The 17726-nt window shown below is 41.4% G+C and overlaps 1 protein-coding gene across 2 annotated transcripts in view; it reads right to left on the reverse strand.

The window, feature by feature from the left end:
• The window catches only part of MTHFD1L (methylenetetrahydrofolate dehydrogenase (NADP+ dependent) 1 like), a 192913-nt gene that overhangs the window by 128609 nt on the left and 46578 nt on the right, over positions 1-17726 (reverse strand). For both annotated transcript variants that reach the window (XM_076002865.1, XM_076002866.1), the window contains exons 9-14: positions 17288-17379; positions 15700-15797; positions 12336-12509; positions 4253-4389; positions 2760-2806; positions 268-375 (exon numbers count right to left, since the gene is read on the reverse strand). In XM_076002865.1, coding sequence (XP_075858980.1) covers positions 268-375; positions 2760-2806; positions 4253-4389; positions 12336-12509; positions 15700-15797; positions 17288-17379 — 656 coding nt within the window. The remainder of the gene's footprint in view (positions 1-267; positions 376-2759; positions 2807-4252; positions 4390-12335; positions 12510-15699; positions 15798-17287; positions 17380-17726) is intronic.

Genomic DNA, 17726 nt, shown 5'->3' on the forward strand with positions numbered 1-17726 from the left:
TAAATTCTTTAATTTTAATAAAACTGATTAGATCTGAAATAATGCACAATGCAAAGAGTTTGCATAAAAGTATTTCTTGATCTATAGCCTTACAAAAATCAAATTAATATTTATCTGAAGTCTGCTTCAAAGACACACTAAGGAATTACTTTAATTGAAGAAAATCACGACCCTATTGTAAAACATGCCAGAAAGTACGCTTTAATCCATGCCCTCCGTCTGCTGAGGATAGGATGCCCAAAATGGACAGCAAGGAATCCCTCTCACCTTATCTGTCTGAGTGTTCTCATGCAGAATCCTTGTGTCGATAGCAGCAGCCAGCAAGTTGTTGGCAGCAGTGATGGCATGGATGTCCCCAGTCAAGTGAAGGTTGAACTGGAAATGAAGCGAGACCTCTTTCTATTTGTTTCAAACCACCATGGCAGAATTGAAGGACTGCCTGAATAAACCAATTAATATGCTAACTACATATCTTTATAATGAGCTGAGTCCGCAGGACAGCCTAAATCAGAAAACCAATGTCAAGATCCTCCAATGGAACTCTTAAGCAGTCTCTCTGACTGCAAATTCTCCCATTCCTGACAGGCGCAGTGGCTCACGCCTGTAATCCTAGCACTCTGGGAGGCCGAGGCGGGCGGATTGCTAGAGGTCAGGAGTTCAAAACCAGCCTGAGCAAGAGTGAGACCCCGTCTCTACTATAAATAGAAACAAATTAATTGGCCAACTAATATATATATAAAAAAAAATAGCCGGGCATGATGGCACATGCCTGTAGTCCCAGCTACTTGGTAGGCTGAGGCAGCAGGATTGCTTGAGCCCAGGAGTTTGAGGTTGCTGTGAGCTAGGCTGACGCCACGGCACTCACTCTAGCTTGGGCAACAAAGTGAGACTCTGTCTCAAAAAAAAATTATCCCATTCCCGGGTTAAGGGAAAAATATTCCAGTGGATTCATTGACTGGTTTCCTTATTTTCACTCTTATGCACAGTCACTGTTTACAGGGGCTGTTTGTAGTAGATGTACCAAAATTTTGAGCCTCTTACGTCTGGATATTTAAGTTGCTTCCAAATTTTTCGCATTTGCAAAGAAGGCTACAGTTATAAAGAATACACACAATTAGCTTTTTTCCCTTTCTAAGAAAAATAATTGCTAATGAGCAATATATTTTCAGGAGTGTTGTTATTGGGTTAAAGGACCTTGATAATATCACCAAATTGTTATTTGAACAATGAACATTTGAACAAATGTTATTTGAACAATTTGAACAGTGAAGTCACCATCTACAACTTGGAAACAAAGTAATCTCTGGATTAAAAAAATAGTTTAATAGTTTAAAAAGTGGTGTTCTGTTTTAAGTTATAGTTCTTTAATTTCTTGGTATATTAAACATTTTTATTTTCAGGCTAAAATTTCATTTTATAACTTATAAAAACATGTTCACTGGGGAAAATTTGAAAAATTATATATATATGTCATGTATATCTTACAAAATATAATTTTAAATATTGGGATGATAACACTGTAATAGTTTCTATTTTAGCTTTTATATTAAATGTTAATATTACTAGCATTTTTACAACATTAGTCTCAAAATATAGTTAACATAATATCCTATTATTAGACATTAAGTTCTCCAACGTTTTAATGTTATAAACTACATAAAGAAGGTACATAGTTTTAAAATTAAATCTTTGCACACATATCCGAGTTTTCCTTAGGATAAATTAAAAATGAGTTTTTTGGGGCCAATGACTATAAAGGTTTTTAAGGCACTTGCTACATATTTCTAACTCTCTTCCAGAAGGGTTTAATCAACATACACTTCCCAGCAGTGCATGGGAGTGTACTTGGATCTCTCATTGCCAAAATCTGGTATCATTACTATTTTGAAAAATCCAATTCTGTCAATTTGACAAGTAAAATGGTAACTGATAGTGGGTTTAATGTAGATTTATTTATTAGTGAAGATGAACATTCACTGGTGTGTTAATATTTCTTTTCCGATGTTTCTACTAAACCCTTTGGCCATTTTACAATTGGGATGTAAGTTTTTCCTTCCAGCTGTCTCCTTGAGATCCACTTACAACGTTTCACAGGCCCCAAAGAGCACTTTCCTGACCATAACCGCCCACCACGCCCGCCCCACACAGCTCAAACCTCCCACTCCTCTCTCCTGCTTCTCCATTTCAAGAAATGACTCTACTGAGTTGCTCAAGCCAGTACCCTGGGTGTCATCCCTGAATCCTTCCCCTTTCTCCCAGCCCACATCTAATCCTGCAAATATCTGCAAACAGATCTTAAATCGCCATCCTCTTTTCCACCCTCACTGCCACCAACCTGGGTCAAGCCACTGCTGTCTTTCCCCTGGGGAAGTCCAGGCCTTGCTGGACTCCTCGTGTCCACTTGGGGCCCCCACAGTGCCTTCTTTGCACAGAAGCCGGAGGGAATTAAATAAAGCCCAATTTGCATCCTGTAACTGTCCTGTCAAGATCCCTTCCACGGCTGGCCACGGCACCCCAATAAAATCCAGCCTCTTGGCTACAAACTGCAATCACCTGAGAAAACCGGTGCCTGCCCACTCCTCTACTTCCCGTCCCTCCCATCTGCCAGGCCACTGGGCTCCAGCCACCGTGAGGTCCTCCAGTGCCCGAATAGGCCAAGCCCTTTCCTGGCCAGGGGCTTTCCCACCAGCAATCCCCACTGCCTGGAAGGCGCAGCCCACTTCATTAGGCTGGCTCCTTCTCGCCCTTCATGGTCTTACCTCCTCCATGGGAATCACCTGGGCATATCCGCCGCCCGCCGCTCCCCCTAAACAACAGAACGAGCAGGATTTGAAACGAGTCACCAAGAACAGCAACCCCGGATGGACACAGCCCCCCAAACCCAACAGGGAGGCACCTACACCCAAGATGCAAAAACAACAGACAGCGAGAAACATTAACTGCTCTAAGCAAAACAGAAGTTCAAAAAAAAACAAAAGTTCACATCGTGTCCAATTATGTAATTTAAAGACTTCCATTTCTTTGTGTAAAAATACAAAGGTAAACATAATACAGGAAATGTCATTACTGCAAAACATAGCAAGATATGAGATTATTTTGTTAATTTATTATTAGATTTATGTGACTATACTTCATCTAAATCCTATATGCCTTGAAGTATCAGAAAACTTTGTTAAAAACAACCCACCAGATAACGACCTCAGGGTAACAAATTGTCAACTTTGGTCAATTATTTCAAATAACAGTAAATAAGATTTGTCATGCTGCTTATATCTCAAAATATTATAATATTAAAAAGACTTCTCTTTCCTAAAACAATAATGAAACCGTCCATGTTAGTGTCATCTTACAATGTACCCTGTTCTTTACGTGCTATCTCATTTGATCCTCACTCCCAGCCATAAGACAAGTAATAGCAGCCTTTTTACATTTTTACAGATGCAGCTCAGAGAGGTCATGACTGGCTAACAGTCACACAGCAGTAAGAGTCTCAGCTGTGAATAAAACCTCGGCCTTCATGCTCCAAGTCTAGTGCTCACTCCACTACATAATGTACGACACTCTGTGAGTTAACAGAACATAATGAGATAGGAGGAGGTATTAATATTTGTAATAGTGATATAAATATAATACTGTTAAAAAACCCAAAAGTGCCAAGAATAAACAGTAATTGCAGCAATAAATGCTGTTGTAAAGTGAGCTAAGGAATGAGTTCATGATAAATCAAGGAAGAAAGAGGAACGAAGGGGAAGGTGCCAGATGTCAGCCCAACCATAGCCAGAGAGGCATTTTCATGATAACTCGCTGTCCGCAGCCAGCTCGTCCCCCGAGCGGCTCGGGCCCCACACAGCCGCCCTGGCGAGCTGAGACAGGAGGGTCTCTGTTCAGAGGAGAGACCTTTCCCCAGGCTGGGATGATAAGACACAGCACGAATGGCAGCTGTTCAAGATCGCTTGGCAAAGAGGCACTCATGCAACGGGAGGCTCCGCTCGAGGCGGGAGTCCTGAGCAACAAAGCCAGGCGAACGGGCTTCCTGAGGGGCTCCACTGAAGCCCCCACAGCTCCCTCTGCTTGTCTTTGTCCCCAGGAGGACCAACGTGGGGGACTGCTCCGAACTGAGTGTGCAGCGATGAAACGTGCTAGCTCCTCTGCCACGTTTTAGCTCCTTATCTGTCGATGATATTTTTTTAAGACGTTCCTCCCCCAAATTTTGCTCTGAAAAATGTATTATAATAGTTCTTAAACAGAGTACCTTTCACTCCGAAAGTCGGCCCTTGGGAAGGCTGTCTCAGACAGGCAAAGGAGTTGACGTTCAGGTGCGCAGTCAGAGCCTGCACCAGCCCGATCGTGACGGTGCTCTTCCCTTCTCCAAGAGGGGTGGGCGTGATCCTGGTTTGGGAGGGAAAAACTGAATTTAATAAAAGGCACATAGATTTCCTGGGCAATCTATGTGAAAGCAGCCTCAGATACCAGAACCAAATCAGAGGATGTTGGTAGAGAACATACAATTCCAAAATCCACTCACTAAGTCCACTTTCTTGGACCACAGTGGTCCATGCACACATCACCTAGGCTAAAGACAAGACACAGATACATCTTTACCAAGACACCAAAAAGGGAAAAGTTACTGGGCAGTGTGCTAATGTTAACAGCAGTATCCATCTAAAGAAATGCCATAGAACCATCCGTTAAAATAATTATTAATAATTAAATAATTATGTGGATGCCACTTCTTGCTGGTGAGTAATTCAGTAGTCATTTTCCCCGAGCCATTTATTGGGGGCACGGTGTGGGGTCTAGCTCAGTGGTTCTTGAGTGAGTGAGGAACGGCCCCTTCCAGGCTTAGAAAGGACCCTGTAGACCCACTGTCCATCTCCTTCCAGCTATGCATGCCCAGGGTTTGTCCCTGCCCATGGCTTGTCCCTGCCATGCGTGAACGCTGACGGTGACGGGAGCCCATCACCTCCAGGGTGGCCCGCTCATTTCCAGACAGCTTTTACAGTGAGAAAGTTCTTTGTTCTAAAGAGGAGACATCTGCATTCCTGCTGCTTCCTATCTCTTAGAATCCCACACACTAAGCCTACTCCTTTTCCCTGTAACAGCGCTTCCAATATTTGAAAAGAATAAGTCTGAAGCCCTCCACATTCTACAGAGATAACTTCTGCCCTAGAGAAGCTTATCGTAGACACCACCACCCTCCAAAACGAAATATTCACACATTCATAACAACATCACAGTTCCAAGCAACAGGGGGGGAGCCTATTCCATTCCCAAGGCAGGTCTCATAAAGTGCTCCTTAGCACACTATAGCCATCATTAAAGTTTTTTAAACTGTCGTGTGGGCTTCCAATGTGGTCTTCTGTGGATGATGTAGGCTGGGCTGTCCAGGATACTCAACCACAACAAATCTGATAAGAGTTTTCTGACCTACCAAACCTAGTGATGTGACCACAAAGAAGAAGTAATGCCTTTAGATGCACCATGACCCGCAATACAGGCATTTGGCAAATATTTAAGTACTTCGTGGCAGGCCCCAGGCTAGACCCTGAGGACACACTGATGATCAGGCCAGGTTCCATCTCTGCCCTCCCAGAGCTTCTAGCTGATAGGAGTTATGGATACACCAGCAGTCACAATAAATGTGATAAACACCACGATGGGGAGAGGGGGCAATTACACTGTGTTATGAGAGTGCATGGAAAAAGGATCTAAAGGATCTCAGTAGATTTGGAACATCCGGGAAGGCTTTCTTTAGGAAGTAACACCTCTAAGCTGAGACCAGACGAATGAATAAATATTAGCCAGATAAAATTGAGGGTGGGCTGGGGGCAGTTAATAGGCAGGGAGCTATGCTTTATATTTATTAAGTTAATTATTTGTATCTCCATTTGACAGATGAGGAAACTGAGGCACAGAGAGTTTAAGTCAGTTGCCCAAGGTCACACAACAAGTAAGTAGTAGAGTTGGGAATCAAACCCAGTCATCTGACTTCACCAGGCTATTTCTGAGGGTGGAGACCATAGCCATAATTAGCAGTTTGAAGCATGGAGTGGTAAGATCACCCAGGGAGAGGGCACAGGGCGAGAAAAGGGGCAAGTACCTTTGCTTTTAAGGAATAGTCAGGAGAAGAGAGGCCACAAGGAAACCAGGAGGGACGGTGTAAAGTGAGGGAACCCTGAAGAAGGAGGTGGGGCGTCACAGGGAAGTCTCGGAGGGAGGCCAAAGAAGAGGGTGATTGGAGATGGAGGGAGTCAAATGCCACTGAGGCTGGAAGCAGGGTGAGGACTGAGAGGCGGTCAGTAGATTCAGCACCAAGGAGGCCGCTGGTGACCACCGCAGCGGGAGCTGGTGAGCCAGTGCAGACACTGCCGGGCAAAAGAAAACCTCCTGCTCCTCCTGCCACACGGCCCTGGCTTCTCCGTCACCTCCGCATCTGTCTAAGTAGCAAATGCGTAGTGGAGTCAAGGTGAAGACTCAAAGCTACACACACAAAGGCACTTACATTTTGAGTCAACTTTTTGTTTTCTTAGATGGAATGGGAAGAAAGGTACTTACAAACTCACAATCTCAGAATGGCCTGTAAAGACACTGTAGTATCAAACGTAGGGTAAGTACCGCACTGAGCATTTGGTGTTTGCAGAGGACTAAGTGGTTTACTTAAACTGTGTCACATGAAGGATTACATTTTCATTCCCAAGGATGTGCTAGCAGAGTGCCGGAGACAGCCAAAAGCAGACACGCCCAGAGATGACCTCCTCAAACTTCAGCTCACCATCCAACTTTTAATTAGAAACACAGGGCTGCTCCGCTTTCTGCCAACTAATACAATTCAGGAAAATCAGAAAGTAGGAAGTATTTATTGGGAGCAATAAAAGGAGAGCTACAATAAAAAATTTATTTCACCTCATTCCTGCATTTGGTATCAAAATTTGGTTTGATTTTTTTCCCTCCGTATCCTGAGCTCAGATTCCAAATAATCATATAGTTGATTTAGAAAAGAACCAGGACCAAGTTAATCTAATTTCTTTCTCTATAAGAGCTTAGCATTTACGGAGATTGGAGTATGATTTTCATTCGTTACTTTCCTCAACTTCTCAAAGCAGATTATGTGCTCTCTCCTTGATATCCCAGGGCATTTACTACATGATCATTATAGAACTTTCCAGACTGTGTTATTATAAGCTTTCTAATGTGTCTGTCTCACCTACAAGGCCACAAGCTCATGGAGGTAAACAAAAGTGGGTAATAAAAACTCAAAAAAAAAAAAAATTTTAAAGGCGGGTACCAATGCCCACTCTCCCTGCATTCTTATCACTGGTTCAGGGCACAGACTAGCAGAAAATGGTTGATGCTGTAATGATGCCTTCTCTAAGATAAACATTATTTACTATCAACTACGGTAAAAACATTGTTAAAGTACTCTGAGACAATTTGGACACAATTCTGAAAGAAGTTTATCATTTGCTCAAAGGTCAAAAAGAATGCTTATCATGGAGTACCACTCAGCCACAAAAAAATAAAAAAAATAAAAATTGTCAACTAATACCTCTTGTATTATCCTGGATGGAACTGGAGCCTGTTCTTCTAAGTGAAGTATCACAAGAATGGAAAAACAAACACCACATGTACTCACCATTAAATTGGAACTAATCGATCAACACTTATGTGCACATATGGAAATAGCATTCATCTGAAAGCAAGCAGGAGGGAAGGGGAGGAGGGGATGGGTGAACTCACACCTAACGGGTACAGTCCATACTATCTGGGGGATGGGCACACTTGTAAATTTGACTCAAACGGTACAAGAGCAATTTATGTAACCAAAACATTTGTACCCCTGTCATATTCTGAAATTTAAAAAAAAAAAAGTTTGCTTATACAGAGAGAAGTGGTAAGACTTTGAACCATTCTCAAAATCCAGAATTCTATTGAACAGTATTGTCGCCATTAACCATGAGCCATTAACCATGAACTCCAGCTCACATGCTCCAGCAGCATCTGAACATACAGCATTCATCCTAGGCATCTTGATGACTTGGAAGTTTTTTTAAAAAGCCTTTTATTATTTAACAATAAACTCCACAGTCCATTCTGTTGTGTTTCCCTTTACACTCGACTGAAGGAATAGTTCAAAGGCCCTGTCAGGTTAGTGGTTTCTTCTCAATAACTTAGTTCTCTTCTGCATAGTACAAATAAAAGGAAATCTCACAGATATATAGTTACTCAAGACAGAAAGGCAAAAAACTTAGAAAAGTCAGTAAAGATTATTTTTACATTATACCAAAATAAGGGGTTGAAACATTAAAAAAAAAAAAAGAAAGAATCAAATCAGGCATTTGGCACTCTGCAGGAAAAAAAGATGAAGTGACATGAATGATTTTAATTTTTCTTTAGTGTGAAATTCAGTCTGTTCACAGACCAGTTTGGGCTTCTTTTTTAGCTTCTCTGTCCAAGCAATTCAGAGAAATTCTAGAAAATTCTGCATAGAAATTGGTGAAGGCCCAATGGAGCCAGAGCACACATTCGAATGCCCTGCAGCTGCACTCCGAGTCAAGTTCTCAAACAAAATTCCTTTTCATTAGTGTAACTGGGAAAATATGTAAAACTCAAGAGTCCCTAAGATTCTTTTGGCATATTTCCCTGAACAATTCCCAATACTTTTCATTTTGTCAGGCAAAGCAAATAAAGTGATGTGTAGGTGTAAATACCATGCGATGTGTAGTTGATGAAATACAGATGATTCTGACTGAATAAGAAATCCTAAAGTTTGAAGAATGGCTTTTTAGAAAAATTAATCTGTTCTGCATTTTGGTTACTAATAATAGAAGATTTTTTAAAAATCTCATTGCTTTATATTTTAATCCCACTGTTGATATAGTTAAATCATATTTATATATAAATTCAAATGTATAATAAATATATTGTTACTTAGGTCTACTGAAAAATTACTCGGGAATTTGAATTCTGCGAAAGCATGGGAAAAGATTTCAGTTACAGCGTTCAGAGAAAAAAATCAGGACCAAAAATGATTTATAGTTCGATGGCAACAATTTAAGAAGGATGAAAGTATAGATAAACTCCTGGAAAGAAATATAAAGATTTGTAACACTTTTGAGTAATAATAGACTTATTATAGTTTTCTCCTTTTTGCTTTTCTTTATGTTAATTTTTTTTTTTTTTTACAATAAGCTGACATTATTTTCAGAATGAAAAAAAGACTTTCAGAAAAAGGAAATAATTCTCCATTTAAGGCGGGGTCATTTATATTTCTAAAGAAGTTGTAACAGTGCATATAATGGTTTGATAATATCGTTTTCCCCTGCTGACATAATCAACAGTAAAAATATGAAGGTCATTTTTCTTTCAAATTGACTTTTCACTTTGGATTATTATAGATGAAATATTGTTGGTGATTTAAACTGATCTCAATCATTCAGCTATTAAAGGATTAGATGCAGTTTATACATTTAAAAACATATACTATTTGTTGTGTTGGGGGGGCTGTTTATTCTTCCCTTATAGAATCCAGTATGGTATATATTTCCTAAAACATCTTCAAGTCCTGTTACAAATGCACATATATCATAATTCTATCCTCACAGTTTTTTTCCCCCAATATAGTTGAAAGGAACACAATTTAATTTTTGTTCCTTCAAGGCCTGTTAGGTAAAGGAACTTAAGTCACGATTTCAGAAAAAGAATGGTCGATCTTGGTGTTAAATTTGTTCTTGAGAATTCACGTTTAATTTTCATTTCTATTTACAATACGCAGGCCAACCTCGACCTCCGCTCAGTCACGCATATCAATGCTGGCAGAGAGAGCGTGCTGTGGTGTTCCCCTGGGCATAGACCCACATCAGCTGCGGTCCCAGGCTAGCCATGCTCCCGGGCATTCTCTAGCATGTGGCTGGAGTCCAGGCGGTGGATTGACGGTTTGATTCCCGGTTAGGAACTTGATAACAATATCATATCACAACTGCTATTCTAGAAGTATTGATTCTATGTTCTCAGCTAAGGGCAGGGCCAAATCTAGATTTGTGTTTTTATTTCCAGTGTTGATAAGCCCAAAATGGAGTAAGTCTCAGCCACTCTATAAGAAAATTTGTTGCATGATTTTTCCTTCATAAACTGAGACCTTACTCTCCTGAGTTTTCCTTAAGTCCTCCCATCTAAACGCATTGAGAAAACCAGCAAACCCACCTACCAAGATCACATAAAGCCTGGAAGAAGGGAACCAAATTCATGGGGATGCTTTTAAAGTTCTTAATGTCCAAAAGTTGGTTTATTCATTGCAAACATTGTAATGGTGTACATTGCAAAATGTACACCAAGAAAACTTCCACAAAAACACCCCTGCTAGATGCATGCTCCAACCTCAGAGACCCTGGAGCCAGGTATAACTGGGTGCTTCTTAGCTAGACAGCCAGCCCAGAGGATGCCGGCAGGTGGGGCCAACATCTCCCCTCAGCAAGGAGCTTTCTCGAATCAGGACATAGGGGTTGGGGGGTCCTAGGTTGGAATGGGACTCAGGAGTCCAACTGCAGTGAGCCTAGAAACCTGAGAGACAAACTAAATCACAGACAACTGAGGTGCTGCAGCAAAGCACAAATTCCTTAAAACCCCAGCAGCCGAGGGACTGAGAGACCCTGGCTGTCTAGCGCTCTTGCAGAAATGTAACAGAAGGAGGAATAAGAGGGGGAGGTGGGCAAGGGAGAGAGGGAAGGAAAAAAGATATGAAGAAATTACTACAACATTCAAATGGTGATATTCTTGGATGATATTTTGCTTTACTTGTAGACTTAAGAAAGTTGCCTCTAGGGACCTAAGGAGATAACTGGATAAATGCGCAAACACACATGCCCAAGGTTTTTAATTTTAGCACTGTTGTTTATAATGGCAAAAAATTGGGAACAATTCAATTGCCCATCAATAGAGAATCGGTTAAATAAATTGTGGAACATTCCCTATGATATTTTAAAATCATTTTTATGCATCAATACACTTGAAGAATTAGAAACATGCTGTATTGTCAGTGGCTGAGCCACAGCCGTGCTCCTCGGTAGAACCAGAGGTGCTGGAAGGTAAGTGCAATGAAATCCACCCCATCCCTGGCATTGGATCCCCTTCGCTCTCCATTCTTCCAGCACGTTTAAGAATCTGGGATGTGAGCATTGGAATGTTACGTAGTCATGAAAAATGGTAGCATAGCTCTCTACTCAGTCACATGGAGCTAGGTACACAACATATGGCTGAAGAATCAAGTCACTTAGAGAACAGTATGATCTCATCTATGAACAGCTCTATCAATGTCAAGATAGCCCTCAAACGTTTCACAAAGACTAGAGTTGTTGCCTCTGGGTGGTAGGATTTGGGATGTTTTACTTTCTTATTTATATTTTTCTGTATTTTTTGGAATATTTCTACAATGAGACCGTGTTATTTTTATAACCAGAAAAAGAAATAAAGAAAAAAAATGACTTACTAATAATTAAATATGTAAAAACAAAGTTAACTATGAGTCAAGTCCTGTCACAAGAAATGTCCTCTGCCTAATTAGACGTAGGTTTTTGTGCCTCAAGCCTTGGCCTGCGAATCATAAGCAACAGTCGCTGAAATGAAATTTCAAGACAACAAAGGAATTTATATGGTCTCTTGGTGTTCCCCGAGGTCACATTGAACAAATATTTGAAATCCCTTGCTTTCTATCATCTTTTCAGCTAGTGAATGCATTTTTTTTTAAGAGGGGGAAAAAAGCCAACACTCCTTTTCACAAAAACTACAAATTTCTTTTATAAAATAACCAACACAAATGAAAATGGTGCAACGTTAGTTTTGAAATACAAGAACAGAGAAATAATGAGTTTCTGTAATGCAAATATATATGTCAGAAGTATTAAAGATATTAACGGGAAAACATATGGTTCACACAGTTGTTTGTACATTTTTCCATTAAAATATTATTTCTAAGTAGAACACACAGAAAAATCTGCCTGGTTCAAAATATTTTACTTTCAATTCTTGTTTTGATTTTTATCACAGAAAGCTAACTAAAAAAGCTCAGGGGAGCAGGGGTGATCACAACACAATATGAGAAACAAAAGATAAGGTTCTGCAATTTGTTATACTTTCTATTTTGTAGAGGAAATTAATTTGCTCTGCGCTGAAAATAAAAACTTACCTGATACCAAATGAAGGACTGCTAAGTGAAATGGACAAAATAATGTCAAATTTGAGAACAGGAGGGATTTGAGGGGTCTGAGGACAGAGACGAATAGGGAAGAGAGTTTTCTAAACATGCCTTCTTAGTGAAGTAGATTTTAAAGACATAGTCTTACCCAGCAACTAAGACGTATTTTCCATTTGCTTGATCCTTTAACCTTTCTAGCACGGACAAACGCACTTTGGCTTTGCTTTTGCCATAGATTTCAATTTCATCTGCAAGCAATCCTATCTCCTTGGCAAGGACATCCACAGCTTTTGGAGTTTGTCCTCTGGAAATCTCAATATCGCTGGAGGGGAGAGACAGCATGAAAGAGGCATGAGTCTGGTCAGCTTAGGTGGTCGCTGCTAGAGGGAAAGCAGCCACACATGACGCCAACAATGAAATCAACGCGACTGCTTTGCGGTCCTTTCTCCCAGGCAGTATTAAGCACAACTGCTACCAATTAATGTGCATGAGAAAACGGTGCATACTTTTAGAGCTGCAACTCCAAAATACGCACAAAGGTCCTAGAATTGTGTCCAGGCATAAGAATAACACCTATGCCATAGGGACAAGAGAACTATATATCACCACGTGTCCAAGGGCCTCCTGCAAGTGTAAATCCACTATAAAGCAAAATGCTCTACGTGGGCCATCACTGTATCCCTTAGCCAGGAATAGAGGGTTATTGCATAATGAGCTCCCACTGGGCTAGCCACATGTGTCTCTTGGCTACTCAGAAAGGTGGAAATGCTATTTTGTTTTATCTGTGTCCATACTTTCCCTCTCTTTCCTATTTCCAGTCCAAAATCATATTTCAAAATATTTTAATAATTACATAACTGTCGGTAAAAAGACCCAGTGCCCGAAGCTCAACTCCAGACTGGGGAAATATTAGGAAGTCCGGAGTGTTTCTGGGCACATAGTTTAACTCTTCCATTTTACTGGCAAGATGCGAACGCCCCTGCTCATCTTACAGGAGTGCTCTGCACACCAGCAGATATAATGCTATGTTCTTCAGGGAGGGCCGTCTGGGGCTCATGTGCTCAGTCATTTCTTTATTGTGGGGGTCAGGCCACCCACCTTTCTGACTGATCGTCAGAAACTGTGAGAACTGGAAGTCACACTTATTCCCTGGCAGCAAGGCTAACCCAGAGCCTTGAGCACAGGAGAGCAGGCATCAGGGAACGGCTCCTAAGAGTCACATCAGTGAGGACAGCTGTCCTCTGACTCGCACTAGAGCACTTATTTGTGGCACAGCAGCCTCCTCCTTGGGCAGAGAGCCTTGACTATTCCTGTAGCTGCTCCCTGCACTCGACTCTCAGCCCTCCAACTTCCCTACATTCTCCTGCAGGTTCCTGCGGGAAGCAGGGTGTCGACCTTGGGGTAAGAGACAATAGCAAACACACCTCCACGCAGACTTCTCCCAGGGGCACTGGGGAAGCTGGGAGGGGAGCAAGGCCTCAGGGCCTTGGGGGGGTGGGTGCCGGACCTCTGCCAGGTCCCCCGAAGCCCGCCCTGCGTGTTCCTGTCCAGTTCTCTGCCCACCCAACCATTACTCTGCGGGCTCCTACTTCACTTTGCCTTCCTGGCTATACCTTTTTTCTGTTTCTCTCCTCCCATGATCTCCTAAATTGAGGAGCCTAATCTTGGAGACTCTAGGGTTTTCTCTTCGCTGAAGAGTCATAGTGACATCATTTTGAGTTTTCGGAATGATTTATAAACTACTCAGCCTATCTTTCTTTTCCCAGTGGCTCTAGAAATCAAATTTGGTTAAATAATTAAAGCATTCCTCTCTCCCCCAAGTAGAAATTACTTTGAAAGACTTTGGTATACAATTTGATAGGATCTGTCTTAATTTTGTTTAGCTCTCTGTAAGTAGAATTTGTTGCCTTTCGTTTAAAACGCTAAGGCCCTAAAACAACATAAATAATTTCAAAAAATAAGGTTTTTTGTTTTTTGAGACAAAGTTTCACTCTGTTGCCCAGGCTAGAGTGCCATGGCATCAGCCTAGCTCACAGCAACCTCAAACTCCTGGGCTCAAACGATCCTCCTGCCTCAGCCCCTCTGAGTAGCTGGGTCTACAGGCATGCACCACCATGCCTGGCTAATTTTTTCTGTATATTTTTAGTCGGCCAATTAATTTCTTTCTATTTTTTAGTAGAGACGAAGGTCCTGCTCTTGCTCAGGCTGGACTCGAACTCCTGACCTTGAGTGATTCTCTCGCCTCGGCCTCCCAAAATGCTAGTCGGCCTCCCAAAGTGCTAGGATTACAGGCGTGAGTCAACATGCCTGGCCAAAAATAAGGTATTTTATGAACCGGATTGCACAACTATAGGGATGATGTTACGAAGAATAACAGTCCTCAATGGAATTTACGTATCAATGAAGACAGAGCATGACTAAAATGTTTAGTCTATTGCAAGGGTGAAAACAGAGCCTGGAGGGTGTCATTGTACCAGAGTGTTCTGCTGACTGCTCCAGGAAAACAGAGGTCAATTCTGGAAAGTAACTGGTTAGCAGGTGAAAAATTACTCAGTTACCAGAGGGGTTTTATCTTGTTTATACTGTGCCGGATGGGATTACCTGAGGAGTCACACCTGGCCAGTCACACCTGGATAAAGGGGGTGGGGCCAGTTCCCTAGAGGAGGGCAGACAGATATGAGGCATCACCAGGCTGGAAAATACAGCTCTCTGACTCAAACATCATCTCCAAATAATCGTTCTAAACCACACGCTGACACTGTGTCCTGCAGCTTGTATTTCCAAATTTATACGGAGACGACACGTAGCTTAGATCTCATCAAATGCCACTCTCAGGTAAACATTCATCTTGACGATCACAGATTATCCTATCAGATAGTTCTGAAGAAAGCTGAGCTCTGTCCCCATGTCGAATGATGTTTGATTTGCTTGTTCATTCACCCCAGAGTAGAAAGCTACATGGCCCATAAGACCAGGCTGATACGTGTGCTGGGCATTTCTAACACCAAAAAACATGTTCCAAGTATTGCATTGCTATATTTTGTCAAATCTAAAACCATTATTTTATGGACCACTAAGAAAAAACATTATCATTGAATATAGGAAATATCACTGAAGTGAAATGAAAAAATATGCATTCTTAGAATTGATAGAATATGGTAAACATGTTCATTATGATTTAATTTTGGAGAATTTACAATAGAAAAAATAGTGTGGCAATGTAATGATTAGAGAAAATTATCACTGGGCATGGTGGCTCATGCCTGCAGTACCAGCTACTTGGGAGGCTAAAATGGGAGAATTGTTTGGTCAGCAGTTCAAGGGTGCAGCGAGCTATGATTGCCCCACTGCACTTCAGCCTGGCGACAGAGTGAGACTCCATCTCTTTAAAAAAAAAATCTTCCATTAAAACCATAATATCATGAGTTGTGCCCTCCCCTCCCATGACTAAGTTTGGATATTTAAGGTGCTTTGGTGAGCTGACATCAGTATAAACAAATCACCAGCGTTACCTCGGTACAGGGGAGAGCGGCTGAAGTTTCAAGCAGTGAAGCCTCCACCTCCGGTGCTGCTGTTCCCGAAGCCATCTCCTCCCACTGCTGACCATATTCTGCAGCAGGCACAGAGAGGAAAGCAAATGTCACAAAAGTAAAAGTTGACAGGGGAGGCATTTAAATGATACTGCTCATGGATGTTACGAAACAAAAAGATGATGATCACACAATAACCCAAAAGAACTTTAGGAATAATTTTATTCACGTGTAGTTAGGTTTGTAGGCTTTTCTTAAAAAGGAAAACATGAGTTAATAAGTGTTCACAGAAGATGTCAAGTACACGAGTAAAATTATACTGAGTGGGTTCCTCACCTAAATTAGAAAAGAAAAATGAGGAAAACACAAGACTGCGTGAATGATTGGCTTCAATGTCAAGCTTCCAAAATTTGTTAACACCATTTCAAGTACCATCCTTCCATACTTGGTATGAATTATTGAATAGTGTTATGCATATATATAATTTATAGATAAATAAAAATAAACAAAAATAAATAGGAAACAAATTTGGCTTTAGTAGAAATTTAATTATACTCTATACGAAAATGTACAACACCCCATTTGAAGGTTAAGAAGTTTGAATTGTATATTATCTTGTATGTAAAAAAAGAAATGAAGTAAAGCTTTCTTCTGCTTAATTCAGCTGTGGTAGCAACTACAGGTTTGGGTTTTTCCACTGCCAGTTAATGCCACACCCTGCAGTCACCACCACTGCAGGCCCCAGCACCACGGGAACACTCAGTTCACACAGTCAACAGCTGGGGACCTTGGGCTTTAGGTCACATAGATAGTGGTGGTTTGAAAAGATGTCTACAAAATTTTTAATACTCCTGTCTTCAAGAGGTGAACCCACTTCTCTTTCCCTTGAATGTGAACTAGACTTAGTGACTCACTTGTAACAAACGGAAGAAAAGAAAATGGAGGCAGGTGATTTTGGACACTAGGTCATAAGACAGACTGTGGCTTCCTGCTTGCTCTCTCTCTTGGATTGGGGAAAGTCAGCTGCTACAATGTGAGCAGCCTACAGAGAGGCCTACATGACGAGGAACTAAGGCATCTGGCCAATTGCCAATGAGGAATTAAACAGCACCTGCCAGCAGCCATGGGAGGGCGCCATCTTGAAACAGATCCTCCAGCCCCAGTCGAGCCTTCAGATGGCTGCAGCCCTTGCTGACATCTTGATTTTGACTGCATCAGAGGTCCTGAGCCAAAACCATCCAATGTGCTAAATCTGCTCCCTAATCCCTGACTCACAGAAACAGCGAGATGACACATGTTTGTTGTTTTGAGTGGCTAATTTCTGGGGGTAATCTGTTACATATCACCAAACGCTGATTCGGGTTCCTGCCCCATGCTTGCCATGTGGTCACAGGCAAATAGCATAGTCTTTCTAAGTCTCCTTTTCATCACTTATCACATGGGCCTGACACTGCGTGTAAAGTGTTTTTAACATTATATCTGTTAGCAAGACAACACTTGTAAAATGTTAGCAACTATTATTAATGACATCTCTAAACTCAAAATTCTCAAATAGCCGTGTCAAACAAACCTGAATTCGCAGAGCTGCAGCAAGAAGACTCACATTATCTTCCTCAATGAGTCCACTAGAATGTACCTCAGCAGAACCACATCCAACCTTCCCTGTAAAAAATTTGAGGAGAGAAAACACTTCAAGCATCTTGTCATTTATAACCAATTGTGCACACTGAATCATGGTCTCATTTTCAACCAAGGAAATTAGGCTGTCAGGGCACGGCTGTAGGCTGTCACTCTGGCATAGCGTGGGGCCTCTTGGTTGGGCCTGCTTCATATCGAACATTAATGACGTGTCCAGCTAAACTATTAACCTGGGATAAATGGATTTAATTTAGTAAATTTAATACAGCACGCCACGCTTTGGGAAAATCGTATCTCACGTTGAGCCAGAGAGAAACATCTAGGCATGCTGCCTCGTCAAACGACTCAAAATGTCACACTGTGATTTTTAA

This window comes from Microcebus murinus, chromosome 5, assembly GCF_040939455.1.
Source record: "Microcebus murinus isolate Inina chromosome 5, M.murinus_Inina_mat1.0, whole genome shotgun sequence".
NCBI classification, from domain to species: Eukaryota; Metazoa; Chordata; class Mammalia; order Primates; family Cheirogaleidae; genus Microcebus; species Microcebus murinus.